A 20,178-nucleotide genomic window follows, 5' to 3' on the forward strand; every position below is an offset into this window, starting at 1 on the left:
ATGCAGTTGTCAATATTAATGCTTCCCCATTGTGAGGTCTGTCACTCAGTCAGCTCACTGTCACAGTTGCTTCACAACGTGTGTGACGACATCTTGGCCACACAGACAATCTGTTTGTGCTTTCTGTGGGATGAACTCACTGGCATTAACCGCAATGAAAATGAGTGTTTAAAATGCTGAGTATTTGCTACAAAATCTGGGTATGACAAAAACAAATCAAACATCAGACTATGCGAAATCTGGTCAAAATAGCAAACCTTTACATTAATACTTCTCATACATTACAAAAAACCCCATGAGAGCATATGATTTTTAAACTGTCCATAAACTGAATATAAACTGAAGTGTAATTATTATAATTTTAAAAATAAATAAATTTCAGCATTTTAACACAACTGGAAAAGCACTTCTTTTTTTGCTATCCTGAATCTTAAACAGTAGAGCAAGGCACTAGCAACGATAAGATCATAGATTAGTTTTCCAGCAAACTGAACATGCATGAACTGATTAAAATGCACACCTTCTGCAAACATTGTAATTTTGCACAAACATTGTAATTTTGTGTACACATTCCACAACACATGAGACTGTCAACACTTTGCAGGCATGTTCATGGGCCTTATAAAGGAAAGAGTGAGAGAATTTCAAGAAAAAAAACATACGATAACTAGTATTTCCAACAACTCAAAATCCTAAATGGGTTAAATTGACCTGCTTCATATTATTTGACTTTGCCGATTTTCCTGTGTGTTTTTTCTTTCCTTTAGGTTCATGTGAAGATGGCTGACGAGGCTGTGTGTGTCGGTCCTGCCCCTACCAATAAAAGTTACCTGAACATGGATGCTATCATGAATGCCGTCAAGCAGACTGGAGCTCAAGCTGTGAGTGTGTGTGTGTGTGTGTGAGTTTGAGTGAGAGGTAAAACACAGGGGACTTTAGCACAGTTGGAGCCTAATCCTTGTTGGTATAAACAAGGTCATATATTATTAACATGGTGAACTGGTCAATGCTATTATTTATAAAGATAACTGAATGATGCGATGGAGCTGTGAAATGTCACCTGGCTGTATCACACTTACTTTGGATGCGTAAAGGTAAATCATTTTCTAAAAGTTGTCTCTCTCTTTTGCAGGTTCACCCTGGCTATGGATTCTTGTCCGAAAACAAGGAGTTTGCCAGGAGACTTGTGAGTCTGCCTTTTTCATGAAAAAAAAAGTGTTTAGTTAAAGAAAAGAGAAATGGATAGTTGAATATTTAAATGACTTTGTGTTGGAGTTGGGGGCAGAGAAGCCCCTCACTTATTGTTCTACGTCAGCCAGTGTCCCTCCCACACACACACACAGTTTTTTTTTTTTTGTAATTAACAACTCGGACCCCCCAGTAGTAATTTAATTAAAGGTGTGAGTTCTGAGGTGAGAAGATTATTTGCAACCCAAATAAGGGCAGAAAGGCCAAAAGGGTCATTTGATAAAGAGATTCAGTCCCACATTCAGTTCGTTTCATTGTTGGCTTACCCCTTTTTTTGGAGGACAGTGCTTTGTTTCTAAGAATGTAGCCGGTGCTGATTGTTAAAAATGTGTGTATGTAATATTGAGTGTACTTGCATTACTGTTCAAAAGTTTCGGGTTCAGTAAGGTTTTTTTTTTTTTTTTTTTTTTTTTTTTTTGTAAAATACTCTTATACTCACCATGGCTGTACAGTAAAACACTACTATTCTGAAATATTAGGATTCAAAGTAACATTTTTCTATTTAAATATATTTTCAAATGTGTTGTCAAAAGCTGAATTTTCAGCATCATTACTCCAGTCTTCAGTGTCGCATGATCCTTCAGAAATCATTCTAATATTCTGATTTGGTGCTCAAGAAACATTTTATTATTATTATAATAAATAAGCTGAAAACGTTGACATCATGTGCTGTTTAATATTTTTGACAGTGGCATATTTGAAATGAACATTTTAACTATGTGAAAGTCTTTACTGTCAAGACTTTGTTTTAAAGTCTGTTACTGTTTTAATTTATTTAACGCATCCTTTCTGAATAAAAGTTTTTATTTTTTTATTTTTTTATCTTACCGACCATAAACTTTTGATTGGTAGTGGAGGTGGTTGATATTCAAAATCCTAAATGAATTATTAAGCCATGTGACTTACAAAATGTTTATGGATATCCTGATAATTTTTCCCATGCAATGTTTTATGGAGACTGGAGCTTCAAAAAAGGACACAAAAAGCACCATAAAATTGTCCCACATGAATTGTGAGGTTTTTAACAATGTGTTGATTTCAGCTTAGTTTTGCGGTGTCCTTCCCCTCCAGAGAGCTGTTAAAGGATAAATTCTCTGAATTTCAACCAGATTTGTATTGCTACTATGTCAGTAATATATGAACAATGTGAATTTGTTCAAGATTAAATCATTCAGATTGGGTTTTGTGAACCAAATCACAACTTTCCTCATGAACTCTTAGCTTAGATGGATGAGATTTTTAGTGAATAATACATTTCAGACAGTTAGACTTTATGCAAATCCTTTTTAAATACAGTACAAGACTTTTATATATAATACACAAGCCAAATGGGCTAATTTTATGCTATTCTTTTGCATTGTTTTTGAAGTTTGAAAGCTCCAGCCCCCTTTTTTTGTAATAGCATGAAAAAGAACGAGTATGTTATTCAAGAAAGATTCCTTTTGCATTCAACGAAAGTAAATTCAAATACAATTTGAAACAACATTGCGATAAGTAAAGGTTGAATAGAATATCATTTTTGGGTGAGCTATCCCTTTAACCCCTGTGTCCCAAAATAATTGAGCCAAGCGCTTCGGTGCCGACAAGTGCATGTGCCAACCTCCAACTGTGCCTCAGTGTTGCCATGACAACTAAACTCAGAAGCTACCATCTTTTTTTAACCCTTCAATCGATTACGACTAAATAAGGACATGCTTCGTGTCATGGCAGGCCTCAAACACACTCAGAGAGTTCGCATGGGGCCATCACTCTCTTTTTTTGATCTAGATTCCAGATTTCTTCTGCCAGATTTCTTCTTTTTGCTGTGTTGTAGAAGAGAGAAGGCGGAACAGACAGAATTTGAGAATAGAGATGAGGGAAGACGACACGCCTCTCTGTTTCTCTACTTGCCTTCTGTTTCTTTTTTTTGTCCATAATAGTCAGTCCTGGTTATTTATTGTATCTGGTGCGTGTATCATCTGTGGTCTGTGTCTCTTACTCTCTGCTGCTGTGTAGTTTAAAACACAAGACTCTCCTGGCAGAGTTTCCGGCAGCTGCGTTGACGTGCTTGCAAGATCTCCTTTGAAATAAATCACATTCAGGCAGGAGGGAAACACACACCGGGCGTCGTCACAGCAACGGCGGGCTCACGTTGATAGGTTGCCTAGAAGTAGTTGTAGATGAAATTTTTAGCTAAAAATCTTAAATAAATGAGCTTTTCTGGTGCAGTTTTAAAGGCTTTCGGCAGAACATCCTACTGTTAATCAACAGAGCCTGTTAAAAATTCATCAGCGTGTCAAAATAAGTGTTAAATATTAAGCAGTCAGGGACCCAAATCAGCTCAGCTAAACCCAGATTTGTTTCATGTCTCTTCGAGGTTGTCGAAAGCATTGGTGAAGAGGACACCTTTCAATTTGACTGGTATCCTGCAGTGAATAAATCACAGACCACTGTTTTTTAAATCTACAATGGCGGGAAATCTGCCTAGCAACACACAATGAATAGAAGCAGTTTTCTTTGAGGAATTTCTCTGCTTTGGGTTGTATCTCAGTCATTAGTAGGCAAGCAGAAATCATAAAATTTTTAATGCATACACATTTCCCAGCCCGTATCCATTCATTGTGTGATATTAATTCAAAAAGTTGAAATGTGTCATTTCTGCGTCACTATTGTGGAACTGACCCATGGGCTGGAATGAATTGTGACATTGCAAAACATTGTATCTGCTATTTTTTCCTTAAATAACTTGTTAAATTATGCAGATTTGAGGGAAATACTTTGCGTAGTCAACCAAAGAGAGAAATTTTCGTACTTGCCTCATTTTTATTTGGTGAAAAAGAGTTGTATGTCCAAATTCACAGTATTTGTAAATCAGTTGGCAAAAATGAAAAGTACTTGGATGACCCGCTACTTCTGGCAAGATTTTGAAGTGTGAATCCAGTGGACACTTTACTGTCCAGTGAGGCCACGGGAGAGGATTTGGGAATGGCAACTGACACTGTGGGTCACATGACAGTGACAGCATGGCGAATGTCCAGATTACATTCATACTAGTCATTCATATATAGAATGTCAAGAGATCTACTCTGAGATCTCAGATGCAGCTTGTGATGGCAAGGATCTAAATGCATGGACATTTGGAAAAGGAATACCTCTGGTCACTCTCCTTTCCTTGCCAACAATAATTTCTGCAAAATTCAGTTTAAAACTATTCAAACACTCAAGACTTTCATAGAATTACATAAAAAGAGCAAAAAGCTTCAGAATCAATTGCAACCATTTTTCAACCAAGCTCAACTTGACTTTCTGTAACGGCATTTTCTGAACCAATGTTGTGAGTCTGGAATACTTGTTTGACTTGAGTAATGGCAGGCGGCAGCAAGGTGTGCAACTTCAGTCTGAAAAAGTAGACCCATTTGAAACTGTTTGGTGCTGTTGGTGATGCAGAAATTACACACTTAATCTTTAAATAGATTTTTTTTTTTAATGGAATTAATGTCTTTCAGTTAATATAGTAGTACTTTAATCTCTGTTTAACCCGTTTTACCATGACTAATTCCATTTTCCCCAAGAAAATCTGCTCAGAAAGCAGCCTGCTTGTGTGTGGGCTTACTAATGAGAGAGGAGTGTCATAGTAATGCATCACTTACAGAAAATAGTAAATGCAATGATTCACAGACTTACAGAAAGTGGTACAAGCATACGCACTTTCATTTAATCCATACGTTTGCCTCATGTAATATATTAAGCTATTAGAAGTTTTTGTTTTAATCTTGTATTTTCCAGATATTTTCTTCCAGCTTGCCCTATATACTTAATTGCTATATGAATAAATGTAAATAATTAGTTTCATAAGCAATCCCTCAACCACATCTGTACCTGGTCAATTCTCTGTGCCTTTCCATCCCCCAGTCACTCTTTTACATTTCCCTATACGCATGCGCACACACAGATGAGTGGGCCATCCACTGCCTTCTGTGTGTGTGTGGAAATGAAGATGTCATTACATTAGCAGTTGAATAGCGATACCCCCCACATGAATAAGAGGTGAATGAGCCCCCATCCTGAATAGCTGCCCCCTCTGCCCGACTGTTAGTACAGTTTTACGCAGCGCAAACGATTGGCCAGAGCCCCTGGGCATGCGCAGCTTCAGCCTAGCTGTTAGGATTACCTCTACAGCCTCTTTAGCATGTTAAAAGAGAAGCGCTTTTCAATGGTAAAGTTTGAGTGGAGTGTGTGCGTGTGTGTTTTCATGCCTTTTCACTCTTTGGATTTTGTCCTGAACAAGATGTTTTCATTATCCTGGTGTTCTCTTGCTCACGTGCGCAGCTGTACACAAGTTCTCGACACTTCTAGTGGCTCACACTCTTATTGTTGTTGTAGTGGGTTCCTGGTTGTTTAGCCCTTTAAATGTACCACATGCACAAATACACATGAGGGAAGTGTAAAAATGAACAGGAGGAGGAAGAGAGATTGAGTGACATCTGAATGGGCCCAACCGTTTTATTGGATTTAATTTTACAGAGCCTGACAGAGACACAGACAAGGGTTTGAGTGAAAGGTCTCTAGCATGACGGGGGCCGCTGTAATTTGCCAGAGCATATAAAAAAAAAACTGTGATATTGTGTGCCATTTATGTATTTTTTTTTCTTTAATTTAATGTCCCCTGTTTTGTTTTTATAGTTTTGTTTTTTTCTTGGATTTTTTGCTTTCTAGTTTTTTTCTTCACACAATTGTTTTCAGTACTTTTTAAAAACTTAATTTGTTTAAAATAGCAAACTGTCGGTAGTTACTTCAAGGTTTCAATCAAGTAGTTTCTGCAGGTGAACTTCTGATTCAGTGACAAATAAACGTCCATATGGGTTTTCTCTACTTTATAGTTTTAGTGATTTGTAATGGACTTCAGTTGATTACAGAAGTTAAATTTGTTGACACCTTTAGTTTGTTTTTTTCCCAAGCACTTGTCAAGAACAAACAGATCACTTTTTTTTGCCTCATTTAGATTTATCCTTTATCTCATGACACCATGGGTCCAGTTGGAGCTGAAAGAGTCATGGGGTCAAATCCCTCTTTTAATTACAGAGCTCCGTGGGTTCTGCGCGCCTCAGGCATACTATCTGTAGTATATTAGCCAGGAAGCAATAGCCTCCCGATTCTCGAGACTAACAAAGGAAAGAACAGATCTCCTTTTTCCCGTTCTTTTTTCTGGCTTCGTTATTTAGATGTATGTTTCTGCGGGCATTACCTGAAGCTACCTTTCTTTACTTCACCAGAGTTGATGCCCTGGGGCCTGTTTTTGTGAAGGGATTTGGTTCCCCTGGCAACAAAAGTATGGTAGCTTACCTCTTTTGAGGTCGAGAGATTTAGATATTCAAGATGTCACTATACCGTGCGTGACCAATGCTCGTAGTAACCGTGTTTTATACAAGTATGTTTACTTGAGTTTACATGAATGCCTATCTGTCAAATTATACTTTTATAAAGAAATGGTTTCTTTTTGTTTACAAAACTAATTTCAAGTATTTCATAAATCTTTCTATATACGCTGCTGTTCAAAAGTTTGGGGTATTAGAAGTTTTTGAAAGAAGTCTCTAATGCCTCTCTTTTCTTATTATTTTGAAAACAGTTGTACAGCTTAATATTTTTGTTGAAACGGTAATACAAGATTACTGTGATGAACAATGTTCAAAAGAACGGGATTTATTTCAAATGGAAATCATTTGTAACATTTTTAATGTCTTTGGTGGGACTTTTGATCAGTTTAATGCATCCTGGCTGACAAAATATATAAATTATATTAATGTAAATATATTTTACGACCCCAAACTTTGAACTCTAGTGTAAGTTCTTCAAGATCATGAGAGATATACATCAGTCATGTGTGTCCAAACTTTTGACTGATACTGTGAAAGGTGAAAAAGTGGGATCCAATGTCACCTGATGCACAGTGGTGTATTATAACCAGAAAAGTACATCTGGATGTGCAGGTGTGTTGAGGTTTGATGTAGGAGTAAAAACAGGCTGTGTGTTTGTGTGTTATGATGTAGGATCTGATTATCTCGCAGTCATGCAGTGAGATTTTCTGATAGTTGCCTTAATGCATTTGATGCCTATGGTCTTGATTTGTAAGTAAGATCTCCTCAGAATAAATAACTTAGATGACATAAAATGTGCCTTATTATAAATTCTTTCTCTACAGGCGGCCGAGGGGGTGACCTTCATTGGTCCTGACACGCATGCCATCCAGGCCATGGGGGATAAGATCGAGAGCAAACTCATCGCCAAAGCTGCCAAAGTCAACACCATCCCAGGCTTTGATGGAGTAGTCAAGGTCAGATATTATTTATTTGTTTTTATGTTTGTCCTCAGTCTTTTCCCAAGAATTCCTCACATCACAGATCCATGTGCTGTTTATCTGATAAAAACGTCATGCAAATAAATGTGTAAAGAAATGTTCAGCCCAGTAAAGATGGGTGGTACTGTATATCGGAATTACAAAAACTTTTCTAGTGGAGCTAAACAGAATCTTGCTAAAATAGAGTATACTATATGTGTTGCAGTGTTATATAGTTTATAATATACAGTACATACTACATACACTGCCATTCAAAACTCTGCATTTATTTGATCAAAAAATACTTAAAGCTGCCGTCGGCAAGTCTGGCAGATTGAGTGGACTTAGACAAAATTTTGAATGTTTACAACTCTCATGCCCCTCCCCCACTACCAACGAGCACCCGCCCATCGTCAGTGCGTGTGTACCTGATTTTCTGTGAACGCGTCCGTCTCTTCAGCATCGATCAACACCATAGACTCGGAGGTAGGCTGCCCTGGCTAATCTATCCATAGATAGCAATAACCGAGGAATTGGAAGCTTGTTATTAGATTTTCTCTCTGCGATCACGCTTTGTACAATCTTCAGGCGAACTTCAGGCGTGTTGTGTGCATGTGATATTGTAACGTCCGCGTCTGCGCGAGGGAGGGGGATCTGTGATTTGTGCACGACCTTTGATTGACAGTCAGATCTCACTGTTTAGACCCGATGATCCGGGAGCGGTGGATTTTTGCAAAACAAAATAACACGCTCCAGGTGGAGTTAGAAGCTCGGGTTTTTTTCTAAAACCACCTTATTTATGTTGTTCTGTCGGATTATAGTGTCAATTTCACTGAATTTGATTAAAAAAATGTTGCCGACGGCAGCTTTAACTTGAAGTAGTCTCACAATTTAAAATGTATTTTTTTCATTATGATTTTAAGATGTAATATTTAATTCATTTGTCATTTAATTATTTCATCAACATACTGACATGCTCTTGTACAAAAAGGCCACTATTTTGGTAGTATGTTTGTTTGATATGCAGTGATTTCAGGTAGGACTTAAGCAAGCTGATTGTTCAGACACATTTTACTAGGACTTTTCACAATTGCTCATTCATCCAAAAAAGCATTTGACTCGTCGGCGGGTTGGTGTTTAACATATGTAAAACAACTCTTGGCATATAGCCTGCCCAAGTCCATTGGCACATCACAGTGGGATGCAGTTTGTGGACAGAGGAGCTTTCCTCCTCCTGTCGCCTTGTATTGAACAAGCGCAACTGCAGTCATGTGAGCCGCGACTAGTCAGAACAGACCCAAAGCGTCGACTAGTGGCAGAAATAATCTAATAGTCAGTGCAACTCCTGTCATTTAGTGTAGCTTCTGTTGTGAACCACATCTTTTGATCATTTTCACGCTGCACAGGAGTTAAAGTCTAACGGAATAACTTTGTAAAGCAGAGACGATTGTTGTTGAAAGTACACACTGTGATATTCATCACGTAACAAATTGTCCTATAGACCTCGTTGTGTTTTGTTCCGTTAAGTTGTCTTGTCATATATACACTACACTACAATTCAAAAGTTTGAGGTCAGCATAATTGGAAAAAAAGACATTAATACTTTTCAGTAAGGATGCATTTAAATTGATCAAAAGTGACAGTAAAGGCAATATTTCTATTTAAAAATGTTGCTGTTCATCAAATAATCCTGAAAAGTTATTTCCACAAAAATTTTTTTCCAAAAAGTTCCACAAAAACTTTGTTGTCAACATGGGTGATAATAAGAAATGTTACTTCAGCACAAAATCAGCATATTAATTGGTTTCTAAAGGATCATGTGACACTGAAGCCTGGAGTAATGATGCTGAAAAATCATCCAGCTTACCGTACATCACATTACGTTTTAAAAATGGAAAAAACTTATTTTAAGTTGTAATTACATTTCACAATATTACTGTTTTACTGCGTTTTTGATCAAATAAATGGGTGAACTTAAGAGACTTATTTAAAAATCAGTAAAACTGACCCCAAACTTTTGAACAGTAGTGCTTATATTTTTATATGCCACTTGTTCTGTTGCAAATCATACAACAAAGCTCTTAACCACAATAAAGCTACATATCAGTCCTCCAAAATGTCTTTAAACTCTTTCTCCTGCCTCTATTCCAATGTCCCCTCCCCCACTCATCCCCTCCTCCTGCATGCTGTTTAAATGGCCTTTAATGGCCGTGTGGTGGCCGTTTTGACACTTCCTGGGCTGATAGGGCTCTATAAAGCAAAGATGTGCCGCATGACACTCTGATTGTATGGGCATTACCATCTGTGAACACCTCCTCAACGACCCTGATAACATCAGCACACTGATCACAGTCTGACTCTCACACACACGCAAAAATCTCCCCTTTAGTCCCTTCTGCTGGATTTCTCACCTTAGCTTAACTTCATTTAATGCTAGTGTAGAACTCAGCTGCTAATGTATTTTGATGCCTGGTGAGAAATACATTTCAATAATTGTTTGTAAACAATTATTTTGTCGCCATTTTCAGCCCTCGGAGATTTGCAGTTGCATAATTGCAACAATTGTTTAAAGCAATTACATATGTCACAAAACCAGTCACATGTCGCACGGGTATATTTGTGACAATAGCCAATACATTGTATGGGTCAAAATGATAGATTTTTCTTTTATGCCAAAAATCATTAGAATATTAAGTAAAGATCATATTCCATGAAGATATTTAGTAAATTTCCTACTGTAAATACATTTATTTACAGTAATACATTTATACAATAATACATTAACTTTAAATTCTCAATGTTTCGATTTTTCTGTCCTAACACCACCATACATCGATGAAAAGCTTATTTATTCAACTTTCAGATGATGTATAAATCTCAATTTAAAAAAATGTACCCATGTGACTGGTTTTGTGGTCCATGGTCACATATGACCTATTTGTCACTAAACACAGCAGCTTGCAGTCTGCAAGGAATCACAGTAGCATTTTTGGCAGGAAAATATTTGCAATTTAATTCTCTCAGCACAACATGGCCATTGCCACTGACACAATTGTTGACTTTTTCAGATCAATTTGGCAGTCTTCCAAGTTATTTGACTGATATTTTTTATTTTTTTAATGGGAACATATTAGAAATATAAAAAATTGTTTCAGAAGTGTAATAGTGGGCCTTAATTGTCATAATTGTTTTATTTATACAACAAAACAAATTATGCAAATCAGAGATAAACTGTTCTAAATGAATTGCGTTAAAACCTAGTGAAATATTTTCTACATAAAGGCCCTCATATTTCAAGCGAAATCGAAGAGTGAACTAGGGTGACAGAAAGAAAAGCAGCACTTATTAACATATTCAGCTAAACGTCGCTCTCAGCAGCGTAGACGGCATCAGGATGGTTGCTAACAGTTTACCGCTACTCTTTTCAAACTTCTTTTTACACCAAATTGAAGAACAAAAAAGAACTTGGGCGTGAGCATAACTGGTATACCGAGCATACCGCCTTAAGGGATTCTTCAAGTCACTTCAGTCACTGATGTCAAAATTATTATAATTATTTATAATAATTTTTTTATAAAACAAACTGATTTCAGATATTTTGTTTTTGTCACATGATTAAACATTTAAGATCACATTTAAAATGAATTTAAAACCCTTGTAGATTTTTTTCTTTTGCCTTTAAAACCATTTCCCTTCTTATCAAATGCCTTTATTTATAGATTTTGTCAAACTTAAAATCAATCATACAATTATACCCCCCCCCTTCACCACTACCAACAATTCTGCCCTTAAAATCGTTTCAAAAGTAAAAATGTGAGGGTAATTTTTACTTGTGAATAGCATATTTTTATTGCATTTCAAATAAAGCTGTTATTGTGTCATCATGCAATAAGTACGATAATATTTCATTGTATTTCAGATGCTATGAAATTATCCTTAAACAAATTCAAACACCCTAATGTACGCCACTTTGATATATATTGCAATACATTACTCAATTAATAAATTGACGTTTTATAGAAATCTTCTTGACCTTTGACATGTTTCCTAAACTAGACAGACTGTGAAAAATATAATAGTGGCTTTAGAAAATGAACTCTGGTCCAAAAGTTCCTATAGCTGAAACATGCATTTGGTCTTTTGGTTTCATATTTAACATAATTAATTATTGTAAATATGACTTCTTAATCAGGTGATTTTTGGTCAAATCTGATCATTTACCCTTAAATTACAATAACTGTCTAGGTGTAGTAAAAACTATTATGCTGTGTAGCTCCCTCTGCTGGACTAGAAGAGGGAACTGAATTATCTTAGGCCACTTCATACAAACTGAAGTTATGTTCATTTTTTATTCAAGGATGTTGAAGAGGCTGTGAGAATTGCAGGAGAAATTGGTAAGCGTGATTATAATGTATAATGTATTAAGAATAAGGTCATGTAGTAAATAAAGCCAAGTCATAATTAGTGTCCATCTCTTGCAGGCTACCCTGTTATGATCAAAGCGTCTGCTGGCGGAGGTGGGAAAGGGATGAGGATCTCCTGGAATGACGAGGAAACCAGGTGAGACGTGAGGAAACATGATTCAGGGACATTTTTAATACTAAAGGATCACAGACATCTGATCACTTGACGGAACATGAGACCCATGTGTAAGTTTTCTTTGGAAAGAGTCGGCCTAAGGTTCTTTTCGAGCAGTAATAAGCTTTATGAAGTTAATTAAATGAATTTGGTTTTCGGTCAGCACTATAGGGAATTGTACAGTTTTACAGCTTAAGTGACAAGGCTCTTATTTTATCATTATTTCATTTTGTAATTCACATTTACATATTACCATTTACAAATCAACCCCTTAGATTTTCTCTCTCTCTCTCTCTCTCTCTCTCTCTCTCTCTCTCTCTCTCTCTCTCTCTCTCTCTCTCTCTCTCTCTCTCTCTCTCTCTCTCTCTCTCTCTCTCTCTCTCTCTCTCTCTCTCTCTCTCTCTCTCTCTTTCTCTTTCTCTTTCTCTTTCTTATCTTTTTTTCTTTGTTCTTGTGAATATTATTAGAAACTTCAGTGGGACATGTTGCTGTTAATTGTGTCTTTTGTTGCCGTAGGCTGAAGCCAGGCTTTTGTTTAAGCTTTAATTGGATTTATCTTCAGCGGCAAACAGTCCCTCAGAGCAATTCAGTAGAGAGAGAGAGAGACTTTTAATAGAAAAGAGCGTTTCTAACTCTTAAGTTATTAGCCAAACAAGTAGTTGCTATGCAGTGAAATGTGAAAATAAGAACACGTGGATCAAAGTATGTTAACCTTTTTTTAGGTTTATGAATTAAAATAGTTGATTATGTTATTAGAATGCAATGAAGTCTTATGCTTTAAGTCTTTATGCTTATGAAGCTTTGTGTTTTGTTTCAGGGAAGGCTTTCGTTTCTCCTCTCAGGAGGCAGCATCTAGTTTTGGAGATGATCGTCTGTTGATTGAGAAGTTCATAGATAACCCCAGACATATTGAGATTCAGGTATTTACTGGATAAGACCACCTTACGTATGTGAACAATTAGCCATTCTTTTATAAAGTAAGAATAATAGTATAGTCATCAACATGTATGTAGTGAGCCAAAAATGTTAAATAAAGCAAAATTTCCTTTAGTTCCTTTGATAAATAACCAAATTATGCCTAGATTCCAGCTAGATAACAATCTGGGTATTCTCTCAGCCAGTTTAATGAGTTTTACAGTAGTCTTCAAGGAGTATAGTACTATTGAAAAGTCTGCGGCTGGTAAGACTCTTTTGAAAAGACTCTTAAGCTCACCAAGGCTGTATTTATCGATCCAACATACAGTTACAACAGTAACATTGTGAAATATTATTATATAAAAAAGGGGTTTTATATATTTTAAAATGTAATTTATTCCTGTGATCAAAGCTGAATCTTCACATGAGTGTCACATGATCCTTCATAAATCTCTCTAATATACTGATTTTGTGCTTAAGTAACACTTCTTATTGATACCAATGTTTAAAGCAGTTGTGCTATTTAATTTTTTGTGTGTGGAAAATTGAAATGATAAAAAGAAAGAAAAACAGTTAAATGGGCACTCCCTGTATTAGGATTAAGTCCCTCATTCATTCATTCATTCATTCATTCATTCATTCATTCATTCATTCATTCATTCAACAGTGTATTCATTAATTAATTCATTCATTCAACTGATCATACATTAATTCAACTGTTTGTTGGTTCATTCAACCAACAAATTAATTAATTGTTCGTTCATTCATTCATTCGTTCATTCAACTGATCATGCATTAATTAAAAATTCATTCAACTGTTCATTCAACCAACAAATTAATTAATTGTTCGTTCATTCAACTGATCATACATTAATTCAACAATTCATTCAACGGTTCATTCAACCAACAAATTAATTAATTTTTCTCGTTCATTCATTAATTCGTTCATTCAACTGATCATACATTAATTCAACAATTCATTCAACTGTTCATTCAACCAGCAAATTAATTAATTGTCCGTTCATTCGTTCATTCAACTGATCATACATTAATTCAACAATTCATTCAACCAATTCATTCATTCATTCATTCATTCTCTCATTCATTCATTCATTCAACAATTTATTAATTCATTCAACAATTCAACAATTTATTCATTCATTCAACAGTTCAACAATTTATCCATTCATTCAACAAATCATTCATTAGTTCAATTGCCAACCAAAACTAAACTGATAAAATATAATGCTTATTGCCCAAAATGTGGAATAGGATATGAGAGGTTACCTTTTAGCTAGTAGGAGGTTATTTTTATTTGATGTAGTGGTTAAGGATCAAGGCTAGTAACCAGCAGTTGTTGGCTCTACTCCCAGGAAAAGTGAGTTGTAAGTGAAAAGCATTGAGTCATCGTCATTGTACCGCTTAATAACTACTTAACCTCAGGTTGCACATTCCTTTCTTTGCTGATTTTAAATCAAAATTAAATATTCAATAACCTTCCTGTAGTTTTAACCGTAGACTAGAGCATTTAGCTATCAATGCCAATCGATTCCTTGATAATGTATGAATGGATATTGTATACCTTGATTGCAAAATCACTTTAGATAATAGCAACTGGCAAATGCATACCAGTAAATGGGATTCAGTTCTAGATTTTAAAACTAGATGCATGACAAAGGACATCATTAACTCTGTGGAGCTGATTTTGGAAGAGAATAACTGTCCAATGAGACTCTTTTGCCGTATCACCATCTTTCTCTACAGCAGAGACTGTTCTCTTCACTGTCATAGGATTTATTTTGAGTGGCCACAGTGTGGATATTTGTGCTAATGGCTTCCATTCTGTTTTCTGCAGGTGTTGGCGGACAAACATGGCAATGCACTGTGGCTGAATGAGAGAGAGTGCTCCATCCAGAGAAGAAACCAGAAAGTGGTGGAGGAGGCACCCAGGTTTGTTTAATTTTTTTTTTTGTATTGATTTATTTTATAAATCTAAAGTCGACCTGACTGTACGTTCACACCACCGCCGGCGATAGTGGCCAAATTCGCTCTCGCCGCCCTGCCATCGACGCCGTGAGATTCGGGGACTCTCTTGCGCTCTGACGTAGATTTTAGAATGCGTGATTTTTTTTTTTTTACTTTATTTAAAGGAGCCGCAAAGCAAATAAGAACTGAACATAAATCAGTATCCTATTTTGTGCAAACTGGCAACACGTAGGGTATAAGTTAACCTATTAAAATATTTTAAATGTGAAAGTAACAAAACACCAACAATTTCAGACACCTTTTTCCATTCGTCGTTCTTTTTATTAATGTCCCTGTATGTAAACAGGGACAATTCGTACAATAACGGGAAACCCGCAACAGAAATAATGAACTTTTCCTCCATTTTGCTTAGGAACTAATGTGGTCGGAACCAAAGTTTACAGGATTGTGTTCTCTGGTATCCTCTCAGGCGGAGGACTTCTACATTCCGATTGGTTGCCGCCGAACCGCGTCATAGCTTATTACCATAAAGTTGACAAATTTGAACTTCTCTCTGTCCAAGCCGGAGGTCGCCGCCGGCTCTCATTGAAAATGAATGGCTTCCGGCCAATTTGACGCTCTCACCGCCGGCGGTGTGAACGCACAGTGAGAGTTGTTAATATATGGCACCAAAGTCTCGATGCGAACTGTGATGCTCTCACCCCTGAAGAAGGGGGCGGAAACATTTTTTTTATTAAAAAATATAAAATAAAATCTAGAATCAAATGTGTGGACAGCAAGCACCTCCACCTTATGCGACTATTTACATTGCTATAAGTTTGTCTGTTTAGCACCTTTCTGGACCCTGACACTCGGAGAGCGATGGGAGAGCAGGCCGTGTCTCTGGCTAAAGCAGTGAAATACTCCTCAGCTGGCACTGTGGAGTTTCTTGTCGACTCCAAGAAGAACTTCTTCTTCTTGGAGATGAACACACGTCTACAGGTTTGTATGTTTGAAGCACATCCTTTTTGCTTTCTTAAAATATCATTACATTACATTCAGGGTTTGTTATTAACACATGCCACCCCACCAAATGCAGGTGATAATCGACCATGTTGGGTAACGACTGATTCATTTTGCTGCGCCATTCACATAGTTTTCCATTAAATTACGTTTAAACAATTTGATACTGACAGTCACCCTAGGCTGAAGATAAATGAAGTTTTGCCAGAATACTAGTGATTAGATTCTCTGTTTAGATTCATCTTGAGTATGTGAATAAAGTTTAGTTCAGTATTCTGACTTTTGTAAGGAAACAGCTAATCACTTTATGAACTGACAAACACATACAGTAACGTATACGTACAGTCGAATGCTTAGCATTTCAGTATACTCCATCTGATAGCGTGTGCGAACGTATGCTGTCCAAACGTGCACTAGAACGTTTCATCTTTGTCCAGTGTCTGCACTATTTTTCCCCAGAAGTTATTACTGATAAACATGTCTTAGTACTCTTTTTAAACTAAAGTTGCGGGTGTCTCTTAACTCCCTCAAACAACAGCATAAGAAACAACATTTATGGGACAGTTCATGTCAGATTTTGTTGCTGATTTTAAATCTGTTATTTAAATGGGAGTTCAGCAAGCAGTTTTTGAGATTTCAGGATTCCCCCGTTCAATTAGATAGGACTTTGGTCTTGGATGCCCGAAATTGCTGCCCGGAGGCTTTGCAAATATGGCTGCCGAGTGAGCAGAATTTACTTGAAAGGGATTTTGGTAGTACATTTTTTTTTTTTTTTTTTTGGAGCCTTACATTAGCTTTGCTATTTGTCTGAGCACCCATTAATGAGAAGGCAGACTGTCTGCATGATAACTCTGTAAAGGGTTCTGTCTGTCCTTGCCATTAGAAAAAATATATATACCTGACACTTAAGATGTAGACTTTTAAAAAGAGTTATAAATTATGCCATGGAACAACTGCATGTTGAAATTCAAATAAATGTGAAGTTCAATTATATGTGAAATTCAATTACATTAACAACGTTGACATCAAACACACACACATTTTAAAATATAAAATTTAATGGAATTGGGAATATTGTAATAAACATTTCTGTTAACATTTCTTGCGATTATGCTTTTGATTGCTCACACTAAATATCCAGGCCCGACATTGTCCAACACAATATTCAAAGATCCCATCCATAGATATTTATGATATAATTATGCCAACGCTGCTTGATGTCCATGTTTTTTTTTTTATTAACAGAAACTGGGAGTACATATATATTAAAATGAACCACAATTAATTTTGTGATCCTGTATTTTAAGAACTGCATTTTCTTTAAAAAAGGAAAGAAATATGATTTTAGTTTAAATTTGAAGTTATATTCAAGGTAGATTATTGATATAATAATATATTAATTTAAATTCATTTTGTGGCCTTCTTGGAAGTTTTCGAGTTGGATGACCGTGTGACTGTATTTAAAGTTTTCATGGCATCGATTTAAAAAATTTGTTTTTGTTTTTTATAAATATTTTTAGGTTTGCATATAATTTAATACCGTTTTTTGCACAAAAATCATATATGCAGAATAAATATTTTCGACCTTCTTTCTGACCCTCTGTCTGTAATGATCCGTTTTTAGGGGGCGGCTCTTTTAAAAAAAATGCTTTAAGCTATGAACTTGCAGGATGTTTTAATGGTACATCCAGCAAGTCCTCTTATATGTCATTTCTATTTAACAAGTCTACTAGTACACAATCTTGATCTTGTCACCTCTCTAGCACCCAGAGCCACAGAGGACATCAAAGTGTCTATAAAGCTCATTAGTGTGGACCTCCCAAAGGGAAACAGGCAGAATATGGAGAGGGGCCGCACTGCTCTGGGCAGGAACCAGTTTTAATATTTCCGCTCAGGGTTAATGAGTAGTTGTTAGTGGCGCTGTCTGGTTAACAAGAGTCTTTTAAACACCTATGTTAGTGTTTTAGTGCGTTTGCTGGGAGACGTTTGTAGCGTTTTAACTCTGGTGATAGATTCCCTTTTTTTTTTTCTCCAGTGAAATTAAATTGATGCAGTATGTACGGTTACATATGTACACAGCAGTCCATGTATTATTTTATGATGTTTGTGAGTGTGTCCTTCTCTCTCAGGTGGAGCACCCCATCACTGAGTGCATCACAGGACTGGATCTGGTGCAGCAGATGATCCGCATCGCAAAGGGTTACAAACTCCAGTACAAACAGCCCGACATACCCATAAATGGCTGGGCCATCGAGAGCAGAGTCTATGCTGAGGTAAACCAACAAGCAATGAAATGCTTAATACAGTGTGTTCTTAGCATTTATGATATTGGAATGACGTTTCAGTTGGTTTTAATCTCAAATATCTACAGATTATGGTGCCCTCATTGCTGGGTAACTGAAAATCGACTGGTAGAGTATAAACAGTCCTGTTAAAAAAGTGATATGCTTCATAAAAACATTTGTTTTAAGATGTTGATTTATATATTTTTACTTTAGTATGCCGGTAAGAAACTTCAATTTTAGATTTCCCATCGAGTCTGGGCTTACATGAATTGAAGCCGTTGAGACAGCATAAATCCATAGAACGGTCTGTTTCAGGATGCTTCGAACAACCTTAGTGCATGTGTTTGTTGGTACATGGGTTAATCTCACAGAACCTGTGAAGGATACCCATGAGAAATGTCAACCCAAAATAAATAAGGGTGAAAAAGGTCTGTTTTACATCAATGGTCCTGAACATAGAATTCATTGACTTTGATGTGACATTATTTTCAAATGTGATCTATACGCGATTAACAGATTTACCCACATAAGAGTTGGTTATCTTTCAAGGATATTAAAGGATCTGTCTTCATGATGTATTTGGCAACGTTTTTTAACGTTCAGCTTTAAGATGATTTCCCCCATTTTGGTTTTAAAAAACGATCAAGTGCGATACAGAGCATTTTCACTCCTTCAGCAGAGCTGCTTAATCCTGGACTCTCCTTAATCCGTGTCTGACAAACTGGCTTTTGTGCGTTTAGGATTTATTATAGCCAGACGTTTTTATAAGCCTGAATAATACCTATTCAGATGATAAGAGTGTTGAATTCATCAATATTTAGTAAACTCGCCCCAGCCCAGTGTGGGTCTTGTCTCATCTCATCATGCTGAAATATGCTGGCCCAACTCAACCCCTTTGTGGATGACAGAGGTGTTTGTGCCTGCCAAAGATGAGAGAAAAGACCTTGTTAACCCAGCTTAACTGAGTCACAGTTTGACCTGATTTAAGACGTAAGCTTTGAGGACAGGCACTTGACCTTTTGTTTCCTGTGGTTTATTTGAGAGCTTATATTTCTTCTCTCTATCTTTCTCTTTTTCAGGATCCATACAAATCATTTGGGCTTCCCTCCATTGGTCGGCTGTCTCAGTACCAGGAGCCGCTCGACTTGGCTAACGTTAGTGCACAGATCTGTGTGTGTGTGTGTGTGCGCGCAGGGGAGACTTGCATCGTTTGGAATAGGGGCTACTGTAACACCATCCAAGCTATAGTGATGATGACACAGAACATTATATTTTTCCTCTGCATGAGAAAAAAGTGTGTTCACTTCACATTATGAACTATAGTTCCTTCTGCTAAAGTCTTGAGCCCAATTCTTTTTCTTTGTTTTCTCTAGGTTGTTGATTAAAAGTTGACATGAATGACAGATATTTACACTCACTGGTAGTTAACATACATGAGTCTAGGTTGCAAAATGGGGGCCAATTGTAAAACTAGTTGTTTTCAAATAATTTTCCCAACTCAAACAATATAAAGTTAAAATGTTATAGTAATATTAATAAAAAGTACTAAAGTAATTATATTAGTACCTTAATTTGTGCTCATTTGAGTTGGGTAACATTTTATTGGGGCTCTTCTTACTTGTGGCAAATTATGACAGACACTTTTGTAGTAGTCTGTGAAAAAAATCCTCCAGTCCCCTTTACACTGCAGAGTCAAGCATTTTCAAGTGACAGCAAAAGTATGTGTAAGATTCACAGTGAATGTGTTTGTGTAAGATTCACACATCAGTCAATTAAGGAAGGACAGGTAGACTCGTCCTCTTCAATGAAAGATCACTGGTTTCTGGAGCTGCTCAGAACAGGATGTTTTTA

The 20,178-nt window shown here is 36.5% G+C and overlaps 1 protein-coding gene across 1 annotated transcript in view; it reads left to right on the forward strand.

Moving 5' to 3' along the window:
* Nucleotides 1–20,178, forward strand: part of pcca (propionyl-CoA carboxylase subunit alpha) — a 48,145-nt gene that overhangs the window by 7,308 nt on the left and 20,659 nt on the right. Inside the window, exons 5-14 of the mRNA XM_079614662.1 lie at nt 768–881; nt 1,133–1,186; nt 7,427–7,558; nt 11,919–11,955; nt 12,043–12,121; nt 12,957–13,059; nt 14,910–15,004; nt 15,871–16,021; nt 18,172–18,315; nt 19,407–19,481. Of these exons, the coding sequence (XP_079470788.1) occupies nt 768–881; nt 1,133–1,186; nt 7,427–7,558; nt 11,919–11,955; nt 12,043–12,121; nt 12,957–13,059; nt 14,910–15,004; nt 15,871–16,021; nt 18,172–18,315; nt 19,407–19,481 (984 nt within the window). The remainder of the gene's footprint in view (nt 1–767; nt 882–1,132; nt 1,187–7,426; nt 7,559–11,918; nt 11,956–12,042; nt 12,122–12,956; nt 13,060–14,909; nt 15,005–15,870; nt 16,022–18,171; nt 18,316–19,406; nt 19,482–20,178) is intronic.

Source organism: Phoxinus phoxinus (genome assembly GCF_949152265.1).
Source record: "Phoxinus phoxinus genome assembly, chromosome: 6".
Taxonomy (NCBI): Eukaryota; Metazoa; Chordata; class Actinopteri; order Cypriniformes; family Leuciscidae; genus Phoxinus; species Phoxinus phoxinus.